Below are 24,739 nucleotides of genomic sequence, written 5' to 3'. Positions count from 1 at the left end.
CTTTCAGACATGTGTGGATGGGCTCACCCTCTCAGGATTGAGTCCACCTTTGTGCTCCCATGCATATGGGTGCATGCATTTGCAACAGAATCAGGTCTAACCTGTGGCTGTCAGATGGAAGTCACATGTGCTAATGCTGTACGCTGGTCAGAGCAACAGATTGTGCCCATGGGGTTTCTCCATCTGTATTCCAAATTAGTTTGAACCTGGGAGACTCAACTCTAATATATAGTATTTAAGAAGTAGGGAAAGGCCTCACCTAAGAGTTTTGATTATTATAGCCCTTGAACCATTTTTATGAAGTACATGGGCCTATATAAGTAAAGAATCGAGGGTTGAAGGCAACTGTTGTATTGTGTGCTAACAGTGTTCATCTCACTTTTCTTTGTGGAAAGAGTCTTGGAAGTTTACTTGGTTCTAGACTCTGTAAGAAAAACTTGACACCTGTAAGTCTTGCCCATGGAGAGAGGATTAGTTAGAAGTTTAGCACCTACTTTTCTAAGAAAATGTGCCAAGTGAAATAGTATTGTAGGGACTGTAGCGTCATGGCCATTTAATATTTAATAAGTATTTAATAATATTTAATATTTAATAAGTAAAAATTCTTGGGTGAGAGGATTGGATATCTCAGTGATGGAGGAAGGTCCTGAGTTAGACTCAGTACTGCAAACAAAATAGGATTTCTTAACAGTGAGAATTACTGGAGATATAGCTTAGTAGCAGAGCTCTCATTTAGCATTTCTGAAACTTTAGGTGCAATTCCCAGCATTCTAGAGGAGGTGTGTGTGTGGGGGGTGGTGGTGATGATGGTTCAGTACCTGCTGCAGTGTTCATTTTAGCTTTGACCTGTTTGGAGAACTGCTGTTTGCCCTTGTAGGTGAATCTACCCCCAAGTGATTGTATTTCATTTCTGCACTTTTGAGTAATACATGTGGATTGATTGTTGTCTTTAATTTGGTGCTTGGAAATTTATAGGTGTACTTGGTAGACTATGGACTTGCTTATCGGTACTGCCCAGATGGAGTTCATAAAGAGTACAAAGAAGATCCCAAAAGGTGCCATGATGGCACACTGGAGTTCACCAGCATCGATGCGCACAATGGTGTGGGTATGTCCGCAGTGGGCTGTTACGTCCTCAGTAGCTTGTTGTGTCTACAGTGGCCTGGTGTGTCCATGGTAGCTTTTGCTGATGTTTCCATCTGGATTTCTACACTTAATTACACTAAGTAAATAAGGAGACTGAAAAGAATACCTGAAGAAGCAGAGTGGGGTGAGAAAGAGGGCAAAGGTTTGGCTCCTACAGTTGAGTAAGGCTCTTGGGCATGCCCCTGCCGTTCAGGGGCATCTGGACCTTTGGGTTCCCGCAGCTCACCTCTGTGCAGCTGTGTTTTCTACATCCTGGTTCTGTGGCCCACACCTCAGTGTACTGGTTTCGTATATACCACTCCTTCATGCTGAGTAGCTTATGTTTTGCATAAGCTAGCGTAGTCTGTTCTCTGTGCCCTTTGCTGTGGCGGACCTGACAGTGTTGAGTGTAGTGTGGGGGTCCTGCAGCAGTGTCAGCATTTTAGTATCTTCACGTCTCCCAGCAATAACAGTAAATATGAGGTGTTTTCAGACTTTTATTTCCGAGATCAGTAGTAGCAGTTTGAAGCCCTGAGTTTTCTCAGCTTGGGTTTTAAGTAAGTTATTAGTTGGAGATAAAGATTTCTTTTATACAGCCCAATGTTGAATGCTTTCATTACATGCTGACAGATGTTTCTGCCACAAAGTAGACTTGAGTGGACTGCTCTGTCTTTCTGAAATTGTGCTATGCTTGATCTTCTGTTGTTTTTGTAGCCCCATCACGACGTGGAGATTTGGAAATACTTGGTTATTGCATGATCCAGTGGCTCAGTGGCTGTCTTCCTTGGGAGGATAATTTGAAAGATCCTAACTACGTAAGAGATTCTAAAATTAGGTAAGGGGCAACTTACATTATTTTGAGTTGGGTGTTGACGGGAAAAAGAATTTTAGTCAGACATTCTTGACAGGATCTATGAGGTTTTGTTTTCTAGATTATTTTATTTTTTGTAGGCAGTGCTTTGTTGAGCCCTCCTGCCTCAGCCTTTCGAATGTTTCTATGATAGGCATGTCACAGTCACCACACCTGGCTCAGTGATATTTGAGTTAGAAGGTTGCAGGTTAAACAGCAGGGCTCTTTGAACTTTGATGTTTTCCATAGCAGCACTGCCTGCTGTGCTGTCCTGTTAGGAATTATACTTGTAACTAAGGACTCCCTCCTTCCTCTACAGATACAGGGACAATGTTGCAGCTTTGATGGAGAAATGCTTTCCTGAGAAAAACAAGCCAGGTAGGGAAGGCTTCCATAGACCTTCATAGAGCTTTGTTTTCCAGGAGGAAAAAGACCTCAGCCTGTGAGTCTGGGCATTTTAGGATGTTAACCATTGTTGGGGGGTACACCTTCTTCCCGAAAGCAACTTTGCTGATTGGTGAGCTTTGGAGCCTCATGTAGTTCCTCTTTGCTTTCAGCAGGGGAATCATGTTTTGCTCACTTAGCCAGTGTTTATGGAGGTTGTATTATGTTATGCACCAGAGACTGCTGTCAGTGCAGGCTGCATCTTACCCCTGCCCTCAGGATGCTGGCACTGCTGTTGGGAGCTGCGGATAAGTACTCACCAATGGTTTTTGTTAGCACACTGTGTTGTTAGTCCCCTGGAGAATAAGAAAACAGGGAATGCAATTGGGAATATAGAGATGGCACAGAGTGGAGGGAAGAGAGTTTCAGTTTTGAGCAGGGTGGCGGAAGATGGCCTTGTGGAGGGGACACTGCAGCATTTGAGGGAGGAGGTGAAGAAGTGGCCGTGTGGAGGTTGGGAAGACTGTCCCAGAGGATGTGAGAACTGTGTCCATTTTGGTCATCATGAGGTCATTGGCTTTTACTTTCATCAAGAGTCTACAGCTTGAAATAGAAGGGATGCCAATGGCCTTACTCTCTAGAGCACTGGTTCTCACCCTTCCTAATGCTGTGACCCTTTAATACAGTTCCTCATGTTGTGATGACCCCCAGCCATCATTATTTTCAATGCTACTCCATAACTGTCCTTTGGCTACTCATTTGAATTGTAATGTAAATATCTGCTATGCAGGATGGTCTTAAGCAATCCCTATGAAAGGGTCATTTGACCCCTCCCCAGGGGTGACCCCCTCCCCAGGGGTGGTGACCCACAGGTTGAAAACCACTATTCTAGTTCCTGGTTAAGGGAAGACCATGGAGAGGAGGATTGGGCAGTATGCTCTTTTGTTCCCATCTATTTCGGTCCCCAGCCCTGGGCTGAGTGCAGTAAGACTTCCATTGTGCATGTCTATGTGGTGCTCTGCTATATCTACATTCCATTATTTATGTATTTTATTGCATTTCTAGATGTTGTCCGATGCACATGGGCACTTTCCCTACTTATTGCCTGGGGTTCACTTTGACTATGTGTAAGAAGTAGTCATATTCACTTAACCTAGCATCCTGTCTTAAAGACTTCTTTTATCTTCTGGTGTTTCTTCCATCAGAACTTGGTTGTGGACTCTGTTCTTTGAATTGTTCTTTTTGTCTATTCCTGATCCATACTGTCTCAGATATTGCAACTTTTTCTTTGGTCTTGCTGGCTGGCAGTATCTGGTGGTTTAAGTACTCAAGTGCTATTGTTTTTCTTTTTTTAACCTTTGTTGTTGTTCTTTTTTTTTTTAATGAAGAATTTTTTTACTGGTATGACAGTAGCACATGCCTTGAGGCCCAGCACTTGGGAGACAGAGGCAGGCAGATCTCTGTGTTCAAGACCAGCCTGGTGTACATACAGAGTGAATTCTAGGACAGCAAGGAATACAAAGAGAAAGCATGTTTCAAAAAGCAAAGCAAAACAAAACACCAAACAACAACAACAAAATTATGTGTTTGGGTTTTTTTTTTTTTCCCCTTCTAAATACTGCAACATGCATGCTTAGTGCCTGCATTGGGTCTCCTGGAACTGGAGTTACAGATGGTTGTGAGTCCCCATGTGGGTGTTGGGAATGGAACCCACATCCTTGGATAACCTCGGGACCATCCGTCCAGCCCCTCCCTTTGTTTTTGACTGCATTTCTGTTGAAGGTGTAGCACCGCTGTCAGTTTCACATGCAGTCTCCTCATGCTTGCTGGCCTTTGAGGTTGGAGTGAGCCTGGTTTGATTTGAAGAGCCACTGCCTCTGTAATCCTGCATCTTCTAACCCACTGCGGAAGCTCTTTCATTAGATCCATCCTTAAATTCTGGTTGTATTTTGGTCTCTGCAGAAATCTTGCTGTCATCACAGTTACATTGGGTAACTGATACTTTTTTATTCTATGTTAAGAATTTTGGTTTGAACATTTCATTTCCAAGTTTTAACAGTATATAAAAACAGGGCAGACGTTTATGTGTTTTTACTCTTTATTCTGTACTGTGCTGTGTATACCTATTGGTTTTAGCAGCTTTATAGATGCTGTAGGAATTTTGCTTTGTTGTTCATTTTCCCTTTCCTTCCACCCCTTTGTGCCAGTACTTGGTTTCTCTTTATAGCCCTGGCTGGCTTGAACTTGGGCTCCTCCTGCCTCAGCTTACTGAAAGCTAGGATTACACATTTGCATACCAAGACCATTTTGTCATACACCAGCCTGGATGTGCTGTTTGCTCCTGAAGACACTTTGATGCTCTTTGACTTACTGTCCTACCTTTCGATGGCAGGTAAAACAAACTTGGCTGTTCTGTTCTGCATAGATGGTGGTGAAGGTGAAGTCCTGAATTTTCTTCTCTGAAACAGAAGCTTTCTATTATTTTGCCAGACACACTGGATGTTTGTTTCAAGAGTTTTTTTCTTTATTTTTTAGATCTATCTATCTATCTATCTATCTATATCTATCTATCTATCTATCTATCTCTATCTCTCTTACAGTAGAGTTTTTTCTTTGATTTTTAGATCCATCCATCCATCCATCCATCCATCCATCCATCTATTAATCTATTATACAGTAGTTTTTTCTTTGTGTTTTAGATCAATCAATCAATCAATCAATCAATCAATCATACAGTATTCTGTCTGCATGGAGGGCACCAAATCACATTATGGATGGTTGTGAGCCACCATGTGGTTGCTGGAATTGAACTCAGGACCTCTGGAAGAGCAGTCACTGCTTTTAACTGCTGAGCTATGTCTCCTCTAGCCCTGTTGCTTCAGGAGCTTTTTTTTTTTTTTTTCCCCTGGTTTTTCGAAACAGGGTTTCTCTGTAGGTTTTGGAGAGCTTGGGAGTTTTTAAAAATATATTTTAATTAATTTTTGGATACTTCATACAGTGTGTTTTGATCATACTGTCTTAGGTGTTTCAGATTCTCCCCCTCCCCCCCTTTTTTTTCTGGCTAAGATAGTGAAGTTTTGAGACTACTCCTACATCCCTGCTGTATCTAAGCTGTCCAGAATAGAGCCTGGCATACAGTGGCCCCGAAATAGTTAAACTAGAGGTTATATGGGTGTCTGTGGATGGTCATTGCTCTGGCGAAAGAGCATCATGTATTGATGTGGAATAGAGGAAAGACTGAAGAGATGTTGGCTTAAGCTGGGAGGGTAGAATTTCCAGTGACAGAGAATTTCATGGGGAGCAGCTCTGGGCCAGGTCAGGAATTGGGGCGGTTGGTGGTAACGATTGTGCAATGGAGGACCTGATGATGGAGCAGGTCAAGGAAACTTCTTTGTGAGGGGAGGGGCCATCCTGCTAGGTGAGATTTCTTCTCATGCAGGGCACTGCCTCAGTGCCCAGGAGGTCCTGGCCTCTCTGGACCTGGCTTGCTGCTGCTTGAATCTGCTCTCTGTGTTCTGTTTCTCACCTCATAGCATGCAGCTTTCTGTTATCAGCAGGACTGATAGCTTCTAGGGTTACTGCAGCTCAGGACAAACTACCCTCCGACTTCCCTTTATATTTGCATTTTATGTGTGTTTGAACATGTTCTCCTATTGTCTCTTATGGTTGCATAAATGTCCTTTACATTATGTCTCACTTGAAAGCATACTTTGCATTGAGCTCTGATTGAGAACAAGGTTTTTATTTTACCATGTTGCCCACACGTATTATAATTTTACATTGGCCATGGACTGTTTGCTTAGAAATGAGATAGACATATTGGTTTGTGAATTAGAGTAATACAATGATTGTGTTATTGTTTTAGGTGAAATTGCTAAGTACATGGAAACTGTGAAATTACTGGACTACACTGAGAAACCTGTTTATCAGGATTTACGTGACATTCTTTCACAAGGACTAAAAGCCATAGGAAGTAAAGATGATGGCAAACTGGATTTTAGTGCTGTGGAGAATGGAAGTATGGAGACAGAACCAGCCTCAAAGGTAAGTCTGGGTGTTGAGTGACCCTTTGGGCTTCTTTTGATTCAACTTGACAGGCATTGTAGGCAGGGGAAGCCTTAGCTCAACAAGAAAGTATAGGTGGGTTGGTGGTTAAGGATTTACTGCCCCGTGGAGGGCAGACTGACAGGAGAGCAGTTGTAGAGGACTAGGGACAGGAGTAGTTGGAGTTCTTACATTAGGAGCAGGTTACTAAATGTCTGACACGACCTCAGTTGTCACCTGAGATCAGGTGTTGATAGGGCACTGAAATTTGAAATTAGGAGTTCTTTTTTGCTAGGTCACCTTTAGTCTTGCTTCAGTTTCTCCTTGTTTATGGATATGGTGATGTCTCTGTTTGAAAGTTGGCATATGTCTTGACTTGGCCTGTCTTTAAAGGAATGTTGGATTATTTGCATTTAAGGGACTTAGTTGTTAGCAGAGAAATATGAAGAAGTCATGGCCAGTTCTTACTGTACATGTGTATAGAGCCCCTGATGCCTTTAGAAGTTACATTTTATAGCTGTGCATTGTTAGGTATTTACTGGTTACTCTTGATAATTGTTGAGGAACTTGTTGTTCTAAAGCCTGAAATTAATTAATTGTTTGATAGAGTAATCAACCCACCATTTATTTATTCATTCATTTATTTATTCGTTCACCCACTCACCCACTTATTTATTTATTTACTCATTTATTTATTTGCTCATTTGTTTGTTTATTTATAGTTGGGGAAGGGTTTCTTTGTATAGCCCTGACTGTCTTAAACTTGCTCTGTAGACCAGGCTGGCCTCAAATGCAGAAATCTGCCTGCCTCTGCCTCCTAAGTGCTGGAATTAAAGGCGTGAGTCACAAAGGCCACTTCAGTGTCTGAAATTTAGTAAGCTATGGTGGTTGAGAATAGGGGAGAGAAATGGTTTAGAACAATGTTTCTCACCAGCCAAACTGTGCTTCCTCCTCCAAGTAGGTACAAACCATGGGGAATCTGCAAGGGAAACCGGGAGGTTGCTAGTGCACCCCTATTTCAGATGGTCACTTTTCCCTCAGCAAAATTTAGAGAAAACCACTGTGGAAAAGAAATCTGTGAGCAGAAAACCCATACTGACATCCTCTCACAGCTCTAAGACTGTATGAAGCTGCTTTGGAATCATACAAGTGAAGTTCTTTTTGGTTTTTCGAGACAGGGTTTCTCTGTGTAGCTTTGTAGCCTGCTCTAGAACTCACTCTATAGATGAGGCTGGCCTCGAACTCACAGAGATCTGCCCATGGAGAGTCCCTTCTACGTCTTACCGACAGAAGAGGTGGTCATCTCAAAGGTGGATGGATGATGGGTTTACTTTCTCTGGATAGTTTTGCTGTAGAACCTGGACAAACAATACATCTGCAGATGTGTATCTTTCTTTACAAGGTCTGCCTTAACTGCATCCACTCTTCTTTGTGGACCATATTTGTGCTTAATGCCAGGTCTAGGTTTGAAATGAGGGCAAAGTGGAAGCCCAATAGTGCGCTACGTTGGCATGTGTCTTTCTGCTCATGGATTTCTTTGCATTGGTATTTAAAGCTAGCTTCCACAGTGGTTTTCTGTACATTTTGCTCATTGAAAAGTGATCACCTGCAACAAGGGGTACCCTGTTAAACACCCACTTCCTTTGTAGATTCCTGTGGTTTGAACCTACCTGGTGGAGGAAGCTTGGCTTCTTAGGTCGCTGACTTCACGGCTGAGTGGGTTTGTTAATTGTGGAGAGTAACTGATCGTATAGTTTTCTTGTGTCCTCAAGGCTGGGGACTTCCTATTGCATAACTTACATGTAAAGAGCATCACCGAAGGCAGGAAAGGGGACATCTGAATATTGAACTGTTGGGAGCTTTGTTTAATCTACTTGGGGACTTTCCTATACTCACTGACACATGGCTATTCTTTGTAGTAAAAGGAAATTATGAAACACTAAGATTGGCCTGTGGCAGTCATATAACTGAAATAAGTTCCTGGTCTGGCTGGATTTTCATCTTTTTGTTTGTGAAATGAAGTGGAGCAGACTGTTTTGTCACCCTACCCCAGCCACCCTTCCCTAGAGAGTGAACCTAGGGTTTCATGCACATTGTGTACAGACTCCTACTGTACCTCCAGGACCTACCCTCTTTACTGTTGATTTTCCACAGAGGCTTTCACTAACTGCCCAGGCTGGCCCGAACTCACTGTGCAGGCCAGGTTGGAGTCTCCCTGTCTTGGCCTCTGGAGTGTTATAATTGTAGATGGGGTCTCCCCTGTGGACCACTGGTTGTTCTGCACTTGCTGGAGAGACTTTTGGTCAACATGCAGTGCCTCTCAGGTCACCGTGTCTTGTCTGTTCTGGACGCAAGCTGTCCAGTGACTGCCTGCCTAGTAGTTCCCTTGCTAATGCTAGATTCATGGTTACATCTGATAGTGAGAGTCCTCTAATGTCACTCTGTAGAGTTGACTTTGCTGATTGGGGTCCCTTTATCTGCCCATGGAGAGTCCCTTCTACGTCTTACCGACAGAAGAGGTGGTCATCTCAAAGGCGGATGGATGATGGGTTTACTTTCTCTGGATAGTTTTGCTGTAGAACCTGGACAAACAATACATCTGCAGATGTGTATCTTTCTTTACAAGGTCTGCCTTAACTGCATCCACTCTTCTTTGTGGACCATATTTGTGTTTAATGCCAGGTCTAGGTTTGAAATGAGGGCAAAGTGGAAGCCCTCTGTTAGATCAGATTATTTCCACAAAAATAATTGAAAGCTTTTGATTGAGATTGCATGGATATGATGGGTCAATTTTGGAAGAACGGCTGTTTTAAAAACAGGACTCTCTCTTCCATGAATGGGGCTCACCCCAGCTTTCCTTCTGTGTCCTTTCACCTGTCTTCGTTGTGTCTCAGTAGTTGTTTTTTTTTTTTTTTTTTAAGGACACACCCACCCACACCCACACACACCCCACATCGGGGAAGGCAGAGTGAGTGCATTAGAGGATAAGTGTGTGTATGTGTGTGCGTATCCGGTGCAGGTTAAGAGGGCATCTTTGTCGGGGAGTTTTGTTCACTCCTCCCTACCATACTCTGGGAACTGGACACATATCATCAGGTTTTGTGGGTATTAAGCCAGCTCACTTGTTCCCCTCCATGTGCCCTTTATGGTTTTCTGTTGTGGAGACCATACACATCTTACATGTGTGATTTGTTTCAGTGGTTTAGTTATTTCTTTGTGTCTTTTGTTGTCTGTGATAATCTTAAACCTTTCTTTCATGCCACTCAGTTGTCCTCTGGGCTTTTCTGTTTTTAATACGTAAATACCATGATGATTGTTCTGTTTGTTTAGCTGGACAGTTCTTTTGTCTTTTTCTCTCCTCCACACTTTTTTGATTCATTCTCCCTCCATAGCACAAGTTGGGTTCAAACTCTGGCTCTTCCTGCCTCAGCCTCCTACATCCTGAGATTAGAAGTATGTACTATTACAACCAAACTGCTTTTGCTTTTAAAAACAATTTCATTGGGGTTTGAGAGATGACTCAGTGGTTAAGAGCACCTGCTTAAGCAGAGAACCCAAGTTTGTCTCTCAGAGCTTACACTTGGCAGCTCTTAACTGTCTATAACTCCAGCTCCAGGAGCATCCAAGGCCTCTGGTCTCTGTGGGCACCTGCTCTTGAGTGTTTGTCTGTGCGCATATGTGGGCACACACACACACACACACACACACACACACACACACACACACACACACACACACACACACAAAACTAATAAATCTGTTAAAACTTTCCATCGGCTTTTAAAATCCCTTTTTAAGCTTTGGATAGATTTATAAATTTTTATATTTATAAAATTAAGCCAACTCTCCACCCTCTTTTATTTTCTCCTTTTGTGTTTGGTGTTTAACTTGCTGGTGTGACTTTTCTCTTGATTGCATTTATATTGAGTGGACAAAACTCTGCCTGGGTTTGCTGGATTATTGTGTCTGTGAATATGACTTTTACATCTTACAAAGCTGTTTTTCTTTTCCTCACAGTTTGGGAGTTGAGCTCAGTATTGTTAATCACTTTATCTACCTGTTGGAGAACCTGTGGCCATCAGGCCTCTGACCTCCTTTTCCTCAAACTGTACCTCAGTTCTCTCCTTAGTTAAAGGGGCAGAACTCTTGAGTCATTGCTTGGGGCTTCATAACTCTATCATGAAAGCAAGACTCTGCTGGTCTCTGGCTTTGCACCGTGTCTCCCCCCCCCCCCCTTTTTTTTTGGCATCTGTTCTGGTAACTCTTAAGTAATGAATGCTTTTGATTCTTTTGCCATCAGGCCTTGCTCTTGGTGGGCCACTGTAGAGGGTGTGTGGGTGGGTGTGTTTCCTTTTCAGAGGTGGTTTTTTTTTTGGGGGGGGGGTTCGAGACAGGGTTTCTCTGTGGCTTTGGAGGCTGTGCTGGAACTAGTTCTTGTAGATCAGGCTGGTCTCGAACTCACAGAGATCCGCCTGCCTCTGCCTCCCGAGTGCTGGGATTAAAGGCATGCGCCACCACCGCCCTTTAAGAGGTGTTTTAAATGTACAGCTTCGAGCTACCTGGCCAGCACTTTCTTTTATATTTCTTGTCTTCCCCCCCCCCCCCCGCCGAGACAGGGCTTCTCTCTGTATCCCTGGCTGTCCTGGAACTAACTCTGTAGACCAGGCTGGCCTCAAACATGGAGATCTGCCTGCCTCTGCCTCTGCCTCTGCCTCCAGTGCCTTTGCTCTGAGTGCTACCACTGCCCAGCTGCACTTTCTGATTAGGGATTACTGGTTAAGGTTTTTAGAAAGGTGTTCCCCGGTGTGAATCAGTGGTGGATAGACCCACACCTCACTTCCTGGATGGCCTCCTTTCTTCTCCGCTACTGCTTTCAGTAGCTGTGAAGTGGTGCCTTGTGCCATAGTGCTTGTTGCAGAAATGTTTCTACATGGTTGTTTTGGGCTCATTCTTCAGGTTTTAGACAGGAAGAAGCTGTGGATTCTTGTCTCCCAAATGTTCCCACCCTTATTTCCTAACACATTTTAATTTGTTTGCATGTGAACATTTAGACTTAATTAGAATCTGTGTCCGCTGCCCCACAAGAGACATGCCTTCCTCCTGTAGCCCATGTTTCATGTTGTTAACAATGCAAGTCTGTTGTTTCTCTGTGCTCTGTGTTCAAGTTTTGTATTTCTGTTAGGATTTTGTGGGGGTTATTGAATCTATTGGATTCATTTTTTTAAACTATGAACTCAAGTAAAGTTTTTTTTTTTGAAGATAGCTACTATAAATGGTAAACTTTATGAATCCACAATTTCCAAAAATGGTGCTGTTTATTCACTGAAAGTAATTTGGCCAAAGACACTGCTGTGTTAATTCTCAGCTTCCAGTTTGGTTAATCTTTTTTATTTATTTATTTGTTTGTTGTTTGTTTTTAGAGACAGGTTTCTCTGTGTAGCTTTGGAGCCTGTTTTGGCCCTTGCTGTGTAGACCAGGCTGGCCCCCAACTCACAGAGATCCACCTGCCTCTGCCTCCCGAGTGCTGGGATTAAAGGCATGCACCACCAATGCCTGGCTCAGTTTGGTTAATCTTGTTTGTTACTAGATTTCTGTTTTTTTCCCTTACAGATGAGGCCTCTTGCTTTTCATTCTACCCCATCGTTTTGCTTTTCACCACAGAACGTAAGTGTGTGTTTGTTTGTTTGTTTGTTTTGTTAGTTTAAACCTCATACGTACTTGGTACTTGGTGAACCTTTGTGTAAGGATATATCACTCATCTTGGAACTCAGAAACTAATCTTTGTAAGCAAGAGCATGCTTCCTTTTTCATCTCCAGAAGCCATGGAACTGTGGACGGAGAGCATTAGAAACCACAGAGTTGGCTTCTGGCTACACATGCGCATATCTACCCACCCAGTCCTGCAGTTACTAAATTCTCTGTCTCTCAGTCTCTGTCTCTCTCTGACTCTGTATCTCTGTCTTTCTCCCCCCAATCCCCATGTGTGTAAAGGACCGTTCTCAAAAGAGGTAAACTGAGTTGCCTAGGGTCATGTAGCTGGCATCACACAGCTGTAGTGTAGTTTACCTCAGAGAAGCTCAAGGCACTTCCAAACCTCCTAGTGATTTTAGTCATAAACTATTATAGATAACTAGCTGCCTATTTTTGTCTTTTCCCATGAATTGTCCGTAAAACGTCTTAAGTTTTTGACGTTAGTCGTACAAGTGATGGGGCCCTCAGTGAAAAAAATCACGTTAGTTCCAGCATGGTAGAGTATACACAGGCGTCAGTTTCTAGATTTCAGTTCACTGACTCTAGAAACACATTAGTCTGAGTGACTCTCAGGCTGCTCGTGCTGAAGTTAGTCTGGGGAGCCCTTGCTGCAGAGGCCGCACATGTCCTCAGATGTGTGGCTGCGGCTTCCCAGGCCCACGCTGCTGCTTTAGGACATTTCTGCACATAGTGTGCCTACAGCTGATGTTTGTGCTCACCTTTTTTCCCTAGTAAGATGAATATCAGGAGGGCTTCTAAACAGCTTTCTCTGGGTCCTCAGGAGGCGAGCCTGCACAGTAAGCAGGTGGATAGTAAGGAGGGTGCCTGCCCTGTGATGCCCGGCACAGACAGATGCATCAGTGGTCATTACACAGTTAAATGGTTGCTGGTGATTTCTGGTGTACCCTTTCAGGTGCTCACAGTAAAGCCTTTGGTGGTATTTGAACCAGGAACTACTCTGTGTATTTAAACATTTTCCTTTTTGAAACTCTCCTCCCCAGTCTTGTTAATAGTTGGCAAAATTACTTGAATTATATTTCTTCTTATCCTCAGAGCAGATTAAAATTGTTAGGAGAATGAAATTAGACAAATAACTAGAAAATGGTGAGTTGACCACTAAGGCATGTTAATGTTATATATTATATATCCTGCTTAAGAATGGATACTTTATACAATGAAATCTCATGTGCGTAGGACTCCATGGGGCACCCGCTTGTGGAAAATGGAAAGGGTTTTCATACAGTGTATGAAAAGGCAGACAGGTGTAGAGGCTGGCGCATGTGTGTTTAATGCTTTCCTAAAAGCTGGAGTACTTTTCTACTTTAATTCCTCCTCCTCCTCTTTTTTTTTTTTTTTTTTTTTTTTTTTTTTTGGTGAGACAGATTCTCACTGTATAGCCCCCACTGGCCTGGAACTTATTATGTCGATCTGGCTGGCTTTCCACCCTCAGAGATCTGCCTGCTTTACCTCCTTGAGTGCTGGGATTAAAGGTGTACGCTACCATGTCAGGCTGTTTGCATCTATTTTATTTGTTTTTATAATGTTCAGAAGAAGTTAGTCACTGCACCAGCACACAGTAGACACTGTCTTCATTGGGTAGAGGCTGGTGCTCCGAGGAGACTTTACAGTGTTCCTTGTTCTTGCAACAGGCTTCATCCCTGTCCCACCTCAAACAGCAAGCATTTCACTGCACCCTAGCAGTATTGGGTGGGCTTTCAAATCATCAGCCGTTCTTAAGAGTCATTTGTTCATTTCCTATCCAATTTCCCATGTTTTAATTTCTCCTTCCAATTGTAGATGATCTTTTCTGATGTTTTCTTCAAGTGTATCTTGATTCTTTAGTTTCCACTCAAATAGTACAGCATTTGGCAGGCCTAGGTAAGACTGAGCTAATCTCTGCCATGGTTGCAGTAGTTAAATAGCTGCTGTGTGTGCAGATCTGTGTATGGCATCGTGCTAAAGCTCGGCTAGGGTTAGGAAACCTACCCTAGAAGAACACGTGTAAGGAAGTAGAGATGTGACAGTCACTCCGACAAGAGCACAGGCCGGTGCACTCTCCCTCCTTGGAAAGGTCCGTCTGAGTAAGGCACAGAGGTTACTGACGGCTACTCCACGCTCACAGATCACATAAGGAGGAGATGTACTTCTGCCAGAGGACTGCAGTGGGAATAAGGACCTCTGGGTTGTAGTCTCCTTGTCGCCCTGAGCTGAGAAACAAGGAACACATTCTCTTTGGCTTTCTTGTGTCCCTGTCTTTGTTGTTTTCATCTAGTACTTTTTAACTGAATCTTGTAGGCTGCAGGTTCTGTGACACCATGTTTGCTGCCCCTCACGTCATTCTCCCCCAGTTGCTTTTAGTAACTAATGTCCTTGGTTACTCCTAGAGAGTAGAACAGTCATTTTGTGTGTGTGTGTGTGTGTGTGTGTGTGTGTGTGTGTGTGTGTGTGTGTGTGTGTGTGCGTGCGCGCATGCACGCGCGCATGCATTTTCATGGTGACTTTACTGGGCTCTGGCAACTAAGATAAACTGGTTTGTACATATTTGTGCCTGGAGATCTTTGGCTGGGAATTTTAGGTTCTTTGTTTTTAAAACAAAAATGAAGCCTGTAGTGAGGGGAAGGCACCCTGAGAGCATCTCTTGCTTTTTTGACGATGGCCGTGGGTCTAGCTGGTGTTTCCTAGAGGTGTCAGATGTTTTTGGACATGGTCTTCTGTGGCTTTGCCTCTCAGGATTTTTGTTGTCTGTTGAAACAGCTTGCTTGGTCTCCAGTCAGTGTTTAGACTGTTAGTAAATTATCAGTCCAATACATCCAGCTGATTTGTCTTCCTGTTTCTAAATTGGAAGTGAGAAGCAGCTAATTAACTGAATTTTAACCTAGAATATCTGAACACTTTAAAAACATAATGTGTAATATATATTATATACACTAATGTCCTTTGAAATAAACCCATTTTTCAAGACCTTTTTCTGTGTTGAATTAAAAGCAAACTCTATCCCATGTGTATTTTGTAAGTTGCCCCTGTGTGTCGTATAGTATCTTGGTTTCATTTATAAATGCAAATAAAGGTACCTGTGAGACATGGCATAGACTCTCTCAGAATCAGAGATTGGCACAGCCACTTGGGAAGCCTTTCATTTTGAGGGGAACCCACACCCGCAGACCCAAAGCCTAAGAATGCTGACAAATGCCCAGAAGAGAGCCCAGCAGCTTCTTGTTTGGGATGTTGGGTGTTACCATATGAGCCATGTGCCATCCTTACACACTGTTAAGCTAGACTGTCTTCGTTTTATTTTGCTAACTGGTAATTTTTCGACCATGGGCTCTTTTTCCCCAGACAGCATGTGCTGTCAGGAAAGTTGGGTAGGAGCTACCAGTTGGTGTGTGGATGAATGTGACCCACCGCTTCCCCTGATGCACAGGTGTTCCTTTCCTTGGCTGAATGCTGTCTGATTTTCATTCCTTGTAATTCACCTGTATGGAGATTAAGAATGCTCATTTGTATTAAATAAGCTTCAAAACAGAGTGAATGTACTAGGCTTCTTTGGTAGGAAATGTTGGCTAGCTCCTTTATAATGAGCTTTTAAAAACTACCCTCTAAAATCTGGAAACTGCTTTCTGTTCTATATGGAACACAGAACAACTCTGAAATATTCCTCCTTAATTTTGGTCTGAACGTACGAAAGTGTCTGTGTTTATCCCTGCCTAATGCATCACAAGTCTGCTGACACGATAACCTTGGAGTCTTGGCTGCCGTTAATCAGGCCTGTGAACCGGCAGGAAAGACGTACCTAACGCACTCCATCAGTGCACTTGCATATGGAAGCTCTCACAGGGGAGCTGCCCGTGCCAGCTGAGGGTTACCTGCCCACTGCAGTTATTGTATGTAATTATCGAGCCAATCTGTTCAACCCAGCAGGGTTTAGATGGTAATCATGAAGCAACACTTCGGAAAAGAAAGATGTAAGGCATTCTCCCCTTCCCTCATCAGCTATGTGAAGTTAGAGCTGTTCTTATGGCTGTGTTTGAGAAGCAATACCTTCTTATACAAATCTCCTAAGTGAGTGCCATTGAAAGTTCCTTAAGGTTTAATCGGGTGGTTCTGTGTATGTGAGCCCTTTTCATCAGGGACAGGCTAGGTTCCTCTGAGTTCTGACCTTCTGCAGCCACCTTATACATGCCTTAAAACAGAGGGCTTGATGGGGATGCACCTACAGTGGTTCTAAGAACTGGCTATGAAACACAGTAGCTTGCACAGGTCAGCTTCATTATCTGGGGCAGAACCTGTGGTTACCATTAGGGAAAGAATGCTGTGCTGTCAGTGAATATTATCTTCTGCAGTGTACACAGAATGGCCTGTAGCAAGGAACTTAATTGCTAGACCATGTATTGAGGACGTCCTGTTGCATCGAGCTGTGGAGTCTGGGATGTGTCAGACGCATTTCTAAGCGATCCAGAATTACTTCAGGGAACTGAGAGAGGCTCCGGATTGGAATTCGGACTGCTACACATTTAACTTTGGACAAACTGCATAGGATAAGGCTACATGAAAAATTAAATGTTTTATATTTATTGCCAATAAAAACACCTATAGAGGGATGTTAGCTAATTAAATGACTAAGACAGAATTGGATTAGCTCAGTCTTGTAGCGTGTTTTTGAAGAGTGAGAAGCAAAGGAGGACAAGCACATTGTCCAGATGCCACGGCCAACAACATGGAAGATTTCGGGACCTTGTGTGGATAATCTGAATTGGCTTCCAGATGATCAGGAGAACTTTGTTCTTAGAAGGTCAATCACAGCCATGTTTAGGGCACTAAGGAACATTCTAAAGAAACACCTGGTACATGGACAGAATTTGCCATCAAATTTAGATTCCAGGTGTGAAGCGAGGTGTGTATCTTTCCATTTCTCAGGCTCACAGCCTCTCCATCCATGTTACGTAGAATGAGTGTCACTGGCCTGTGAAGGTGACAGCAAGTTGGTAAACATTTCATGTCCTGAAACAGTTTCTTCTTGATCAAGCATGACTTAGTAGTAGACTAAAGCCCGGGAAGTTAGAGGTGGTGGAAGAAAAGACCCCCACCCAGGCTGACTATAGTTGGAGACCTATGCTCCTGGTCCTTCCCTTAGACCTTGTAGGTTTTGAGACTCACACTTAGATCTGCTAATTTATGTGTATTTGCTTATGTGGACCCCAGACTACATCTCTTTCTTTCTCTCCCGTCTTTTAAACTTTCTTTCATATGTAAGAAGAGGAAGAAAGAAGCAGAAGACAGCACTGTGTGTGGTGTGGAAGACATGGAATGCTCGGACACACCGGTGGGATACGCCATACAGACTCGTAAGTGAGGGCCTTGCTCAGTCCTTCCTTATACAGCCCCAGGTTGCACTCCTCCCACATGACAGACCAACCACGTGAGTCATGATACTTTGATTTGATCATAGAATAGAGTGTGGCTAGGTTTTGTATTGGATAGTATGTATTGGGTTGTCTTTCATGCACACACCATGTCGATCACTCTTCACAGCAGTCATGACGGGACCTTAGGAGGTAGAGACCAGAACTGCGGGTCAGGCCCACAGCTCTACACTCTCTCTCACCGAGCTTCTCACTTGTGCTGCAGTCCTCTTCTCTGCAGCCATCTCAGCCAGTTAGGAGGTGAGGGTCTCAAGCGTGCAGACTTCACTTTTTAAAGCAGTTGATTCAAAAACAAAGCTTTGAAGTTACTTGTAGTTAGAGGCTGGCACTGAAGGCAGGGCCTGTAAAGCCACCGTTAGAAATGGCATCAGCAAAGGCAGACTTGTCTGATGTGTTGGTGTCCCCATGCAGTGCTTTCCTGGGCTGAGTGCTTTTTGAAGTTCTTTCCTCTTCCTTAACATTTTGTTTATTAGTTTGTTGGTCCTTGGGCATTTCTTAATTTCTGATGAGTAGTCTTCTTTTGGGCAAAAATGCCATGATAGCATAAATGGCCTGTTGACCTAGGTCAGCACTGTATTTTGACAGTGGCTCTGGTACATGTTGGAAAACAACTTTTGAATGACAGCCACCTTTATTCTGATTTTTTTTTTTTAAGCATTTTCTCCTTATATATTATGGGTCCAACATGGTTGGGCTCATCTGCAGGTACCCAGAGAGTCGCTGGGATTCTAGGAGGGTGTCAGTTCACTCCGGAGGCCAACGCTCTGCAGTCGTTTGTTTCCTTCTAATGCTGCCGTCTCCCATTTGCTACTGTTTGTTTTTTACTGCCTCCTTCCCTGTCTTGTTCATTTTGTCACTAGGAAGTGAGGAGTCCCAAGGAGCAATGCATGGAAGCATGTCTCAGCCAGAGGCGAGCTGCAGCAGCTCTGACAGTGAGTGGGAACGCACTAAGTAGCACTGATGAAGACATTCCGTGCTTACCTTTGAACACACCTCTGAGCTCTAAAGCAGCCGTGTCACTGCAGTTGATTGAGTCCCATGTTGTAGGAGGCCAGACTAGGAGGCAGTACAGGCAGGCCCCAGATGTGCTGTAGTCAGACAGGCTCTCTTAGCTGCCTGTGGGTCTTTGGCCTGCATGCTGCTTGATGAACACAGAGGTCTTCGCTTTGAGGGTGTGTGACTTAAAATTCTTGGGGTAACTATGAGCCCTTCTTAGTGCTGGCAGTTTTGGTATAAGATTGTAGTAACTGTAGCTGGCAATTCTTATGAGAAAGTGTCACTGAACATAGATGAGACTCCCTATTTAGGACTGCTCAGATTGCTTTACTGTAACTTTTTTTTTTTTTTTTTCTTTCTTTTTCTTTTCAAGACAGGGTTTCTCTGTGTCACAGTCCTAGACCAGCCTGGCCTAGAACTCAGAGATCTGCCTGCCTCTGCCTCCTGATTAAAGGCATGAGCAACCACACCTGGCTGTTATAACTTTTTAAGAATGATCAGATTCTTCTATATTCATGCAAACTCAGAATGACTTTGTGTAGGGAGAGACCCTGGATACCTGTGCCGCTGACCACACCATGCTCCTTTGGGTGTGGTCACAGGTACCATAGAGGGGTACAATAAAGAGCAAGGAGGAGAGGCACTGGCCTAGACCAGGTCTTGGAGGCATCTGGGACTGGGCTTCTCGGAATGCCAATCTGGTTATTGGCTCCTCGTGTGAGTATTCCTTCTTAATAAATATACCAGTTAATAACCTATCCCATGTTCGATTTTGTTCCCTCTTAGCTGGTACCAGACGTGTGGTATCACCCCAACGCCCTGCTAGCGCCTCTCCTCCCCGCTCTTTATCATACCCCTCTACATACCTGTGACCACGGTACAGGTATCCAGGGCCTCTCCCTACAACTTTGCTTAGGTTTTTTGGTTTTCCCTTTAAGATGGTCTTACCCTGTAACCCTGACAGGCCTCTAACTCTCTAGGTAGCCTTGGCTGACTTTGAACTCAGAATCCCTTTGTCTCTGTACCCCCCTCCCAGTTGAGATTAAAGGGATTCACCACTATGCCCAACATTTGCTTAAATGTTTTTGTTTTGTTTTGTTTTCTTGTTGTAGACAACCCCTCCCCATAATAAGTACAAGGGTACTTATTTTACTATCAGAATATTCATGGGGGAGAAGTATTTCTTGAGGTGGTTGGTAAATGTTATTGATTCTAGGGAGAAGAAAAAAAACAGGCCAAGTGTCATGTAAATGTATATACATTAATACTCATCAGTTTAAGTCACTTGATAGAGAGGGCACATTTTTGCCTTTGAGTTTTTTAATATTTTGAGAAATATGATAAATTCCATGAATTTTGTGGTTGGGGCTTTAGGGTTTTGTGTCATAAATGTGTTTTAAGAATGGCTGCCTTTAACGGCAGCTTTAGAAATGTCAGTTTCTTCATTAACAATTTTATTTTCAAACACAATTTATGGTTTACAATGTGGTGAGAGACTTTTCTCACTGTGTGATCTTTTAGAATGCTGTGCCTCACAAAATGGGAGCAGCTTTACTTTAATATCTATTTAGACCATTTTAAAACTGCGTGTAATTTTCTTGATACACCTAAACTCATTTGGAATAGTTGGGGGCCTATTGTGTGGGAACACACTCTGAAAGCTTTCTGTGTGTCATTGTGCAGGCTGTGAGAGAGAGAGGGGTGGTGGTGGTACCCACCAAGAACAGAAGCCTCTAATCCTTTTATTTTTATGCAAGGCATAATTTTTACCAATTGAGGAAATTTGGTTATTTGCTGCAAGTAATTTTTCCCCCTTACAAAATGATAAGCCTTAAAAGCCATGTGTATTCTGGTATTTCAAAACCGTGCCAATATTTCAAAATTGACTAAAAATTAGTTGATGGGGCCATGACACTTATGGCTTATGTGCTTGTCCCTGTTGGACAGTGGGGACTACTCTTCTGGAGATTACTTAGTCGTGAAGCACCGAGGGCTGGGAAAATACCAAGCAGTCAGAGACCAGATGTTTTTCAAGACAACCCTGCTGGGATGCTCCCCACGTTCACATATTTATAAAATGGTGGGAGGGTTTCCCCAAACTCATGTATTTTATTTTTCAGCTATCAGATTTTACATGTTAGTTTTATGATTAGATCTGTTGCCAGCAGTACTGTGTTGTGAACATGGTTGTATTTTAAAGAGACATGAGTATAGCAGAACAACTGATCATTAGGTGAGACACTGAACTGCCTTGTACAGCACAGACTCCCGGTGATGGTCGGTTCTGAGTCTTTAGATTCCAGGAGGCAGCAGCATTCTGAATTGCAACAAGCAATACCAAGTCTAGATCACAGGGAAAGCAGTGCTAAATCTAGACCACAGGGTAAGCAGTCCTAATTCTAGACCATGGGGGTAAGCAGTGCTAAGTAAGTCTAGACCACAGGGTAAACAGTGATATGCAGCTTAAGAGTGAATTGCCAAGTTAAGACGTTTGTAAGAGAGTATTGCTTGAATCCCGTGTGGCAGGCACCTTGGTGTCTGCCGTGTTGGGACGCACAGCTCACTGGAAGGGAGCTGCTGGGTGGTGTTGATTTTGAGATGGCTGTCAGCACAGCCTCACACTCATAGCATTGTTTTCTTTGTAGATTTAACTTTACAATTCTAGAAATAAAAACCTCAAAATATACCATGGAATTTTTTTTTACACTATCAAAGCTTTTAATCTCATCCTTCTCCAGTCCTTTTAGCTTATTTTCATTGTGTAGGTTAACTGTGCACAATAATGGATTTGTTGTGGTACTCATGCTTTCATGGTTCCATAGGACATGTTTGTTCCTGCCATACTTCCACAGATACCCTTCTCTTCCCACCTACTCCCTCTCCTACTTCCATGTCTCCATTTGTTTACCTACCTGGCTAGTTAGTTCCTGCCCAGAGAGTTTCATCAGGGTTCTTACGGGGTCCTAGGTGAGGGTTGCTTACAGGAGCAGGGCTCCTCACCACCACCACAGCAACCATTACTGCCTGTGCACACTCAGCAAGGGCCAGGGCTTTAGGAGTCTCTAGCTACCACTATATCACAGTTAAGAAAAGCCCCAGATTGTTAGTCAGCCATAGTGTATTAGCTGTGTGAGTGGTGGGATGGGCCCTCACAAAAGTCTTAAGGTTTGCTGTGACTGAGCTGAACGATAATTGAACAGACACTAACTGAAAAAAAATTTTAAAACTGATTTTCCAGCTAAGTAACTAAAACCGCCCATAATCAGAATACCTTTAGAAACTATAATTACTTGTGTGGGATTAGAAATTTTGTCTCAGACTTAAAGAAAGTTCTACCATTTCCAAAAAGAAGTTGATTAACTAACTATCAACTACCAGGATGCTCTCATTCCAGTGCTGTGGGTCATTCTGTCCCAGACAGCTTGAGGCTGAGGAAGAGCATGGGGCCGGTGCTGGGCAGTGTGGTCAGGATGGGGGTAGAAGCTGTTTAGGGCAGTGTAGTCAGACTGGGGGGAGGGATCCCCTTGTGAGGTGATAGGAAGTGTTCCTGGGGGCCTTAAATCAGGGTTAGCTGTGAGTGCCAACAGGGAGGACTGTCCCCTTAGCACAGCTCAGTGCATTCCTGCCTGTGAGCATGGGGAGTAGGTTGTTAAAGACAACTCATGAAGCAAACCCTCTTGCTTTTTGTGCCTTGTGTAAACCCAAGTTACACTGGAAGTTAATGTTTCAGATTTTATAAAACACATCTTGGGGAGAAGTACTGCGATCTTATTTTACTGGTGGGCTAAGCCTAGGAAGTATTTTGACATTTCATAGACTCTCCAGATACAGTGAGGCCCTGTGTGGAGTTCATCTCCACACACACAGTCAGACACAAAGAGATTTGTGTTTTTGACTCCTTGCTTTTGAGGTAATGATTACTAATGTGACTTTCTCTGATTCTTCTTCAAGGTTCAAGAACCCGAAAGAAAGTCCAGAAGTAAAAGATGCCGGGAACCAACTTTCCTGCCTATTCATTGACTTTTTTTTTCTCCTTTTCTATTTTATGTTTTATTTTCATGTGAGTCTTCTGGGGTTGTAGTAATAATTAAATGCTATTTTTTTGAAAAACTTCTTTTAAAATGAATATTTTGTGTACTTTATTGAAGGGTAGTTTATAAAATACCTGAATCCTTAGTTGTTACAACCTACGTGGTCTTGGGGCTTGGGAGTATGTGCCGGGTCTGGCTCCTTGCTTTTAGGAAGTGCAGAACTTAGAGGTCTCTTTTGCTCAGTGTAAGTACTTAATTTGTTATGACAATAAAGTTTGGTCTGCATGGATTCTGTTCTTTTCCACAAGCATTAATTGAATACCTGCTTTATGCACAAAGAAAGAGTGCAGTGAGTACAATGTATTTGTGAGAAACACCTATTTTAAGTTCAGATTATGTAAGAATAGTATGGAATATGAATGATAGGAAGACAGTGGACAGAGGTCAGTCACTCAGTGGTGGCAGCACCAAAGATGCTGGCGCCCTTCAAGGAGGTCCTGTGAGCAGAGTGTACAGAACCCTGGGGTGGTTTGAAAAGGAATGGTCTCCATAGACTTCTGTCTTTGGATGCTTGGCCCATAGGGAGTAGGGCCTTGTTGGAGGAAGTGGAGTGTGGGCTTTGAGGTCTCAGGTGCTCAAGCTGCACCCATTGTGGGCACAGATTCCTGCTGCTGCCTGTGGATCAAGATGTAGCACTCTCATCTTCTCCAGCACCATGTCTGCCTGCATGTTGCCATGAAGATGGTGGGCTAAACCTCTGAAACTATAAGCCAGCCCCAATTAAATGTTTTCCTTTATAAGAGTTGCTGTGGTAATGATGTCTCTTCATAGCAATAGAACACTGACTAAAACACTTGCCCACTTAGATTGTTTTTCATGCAATTTCATGTTTGTAGAAATGATAATTTGTAAAGCAAACCCAAATTCTCTAGAGATTTTATTGGATTTGTTTTTCTGGTTTTCTAAATCTGATTTATATAGCCCATTTGCCCTCAAACTCCTGACCTGCCTACCTCTACCTCCCAAAGGCTAGGATTATCAGTGTGTGCCCATGCTACAGTGGTTGCAGGGATTACAGCTGTGCACCCCACACTGGCTGCAGGGATTACAGCTGTGCACCCCACACTGACTCCAGGGATTACAGCTGTGCACCCCACACTGACTCCAGGGATTACAGCTGTGCACCCCATACTGGCTCCAGGGATTATAGCTGTGCACCCCACACTGGCTCCAGGGATTACAGCTGTGCACCCCACACAGGCTCCAGGGATTACAGCTGTGCACCCCACACTGGCTCCAGGGATTACAGCTGTGCACCCCATACTGGCTCCAGGGATTATAGCTGTGCACCCCACACTGGCTCCAGGGATTACAGCTGTGCACCCCACACTGGCTGCAGGGATTACAGCTGTGCACCCCACACTGACTCCAGGGATTACAGCTGTGCACCCCACACTGGCTCCAGGGATTACAGTTGTGCACCCCACACTGGCTCCAGGGATTACAGTTGTGCACCCCACACTGGCTGCAGGGATTACAGCTGTGCACCCCACACTGGCTTCAGGGATTACAGCTGTGCACCCCACACTGGCTCCAGGGATTATAGCTATGCACCCCACACTGGCTCCAGGGATTATAGCTGTGCACCCCACACTGGCTCCAGGGATTACAGCTGTGCACCTCACACTAGCTGCAGGGATTACAACTGTGCACCCCACACTAATTGCAGAGGTCACAGCTGTGCACCCCACACTAGTTGCAGAGGTTACAGCTGTGCACCCCACACTAGTTGCAGAGGTTACAGCTGTGCACCCCACACTGGCTCCAGGGATTATAGCTATGCACCCCACACTAGCTGCAGGGATTACAGCTGTGCACCCCACACTAGCTGCAGAGATTACAGCTGTGCACCCCACACTAGTTGCAGAGGTTACAGCTGTGCACTCCCATATTAGATGCAATATTTTTGTGATTGGAAAACAATATGTAGAGTGTTCCAAGTTGTTTGAGAAATAGTGCTCAGAAAAATTTAGCAGATTTATGAACAGTTTCAAGAGATATTCCTCAAAAATTACAGCTAGAGGTATCAGGATTAGACATACGTTGTAATGGGTGAATAAGTACCATGTGTAGTGTGT

At 43.6% G+C, this 24,739-nt stretch overlaps 1 protein-coding gene across 9 annotated transcripts in view; it reads left to right on the top strand.

Moving 5' to 3' along the window:
• The window catches only part of Vrk1 (VRK serine/threonine kinase 1), a 69,040-nt gene extending 46,344 nt beyond the window's left edge, over positions 1-22,696 (top strand). For 2 of the 9 annotated variants that reach the window (XM_035445481.1, XM_035445482.1), the window contains exons 8-15: positions 976-1,108; positions 1,840-1,960; positions 2,295-2,353; positions 6,225-6,403; positions 12,014-12,067; positions 17,406-17,496; positions 18,435-18,506; positions 22,522-22,696. In XM_035445481.1, coding sequence (XP_035301372.1) covers positions 976-1,108; positions 1,840-1,960; positions 2,295-2,353; positions 6,225-6,403; positions 12,014-12,067; positions 17,406-17,496; positions 18,435-18,506; positions 22,522-22,553 — 741 coding nt within the window. In that variant the 3' untranslated portion in view covers positions 22,554-22,696. The remainder of the gene's footprint in view (positions 1-975; positions 1,109-1,839; positions 1,961-2,294; positions 2,354-6,224; positions 6,404-12,013; positions 12,068-17,405; positions 17,497-18,434; positions 18,507-22,521) is intronic. The other 7 variants (XM_035445483.1, XM_035445485.1, XM_035445484.1 and 4 more) reach the window with 7 other exon arrangements.
• Positions 22,697-24,739: the final 2,043 nt, after the last annotated feature.

The sequence above is a fragment of the Cricetulus griseus genome, chromosome 5 (genome assembly GCF_003668045.3).
Source record: "Cricetulus griseus strain 17A/GY chromosome 5, alternate assembly CriGri-PICRH-1.0, whole genome shotgun sequence".
Lineage (NCBI taxonomy): Eukaryota > Metazoa > Chordata > Mammalia > Rodentia > Cricetidae > Cricetulus > Cricetulus griseus.
This window is presented reverse-complemented; position numbering and strand designations above follow the sequence as displayed.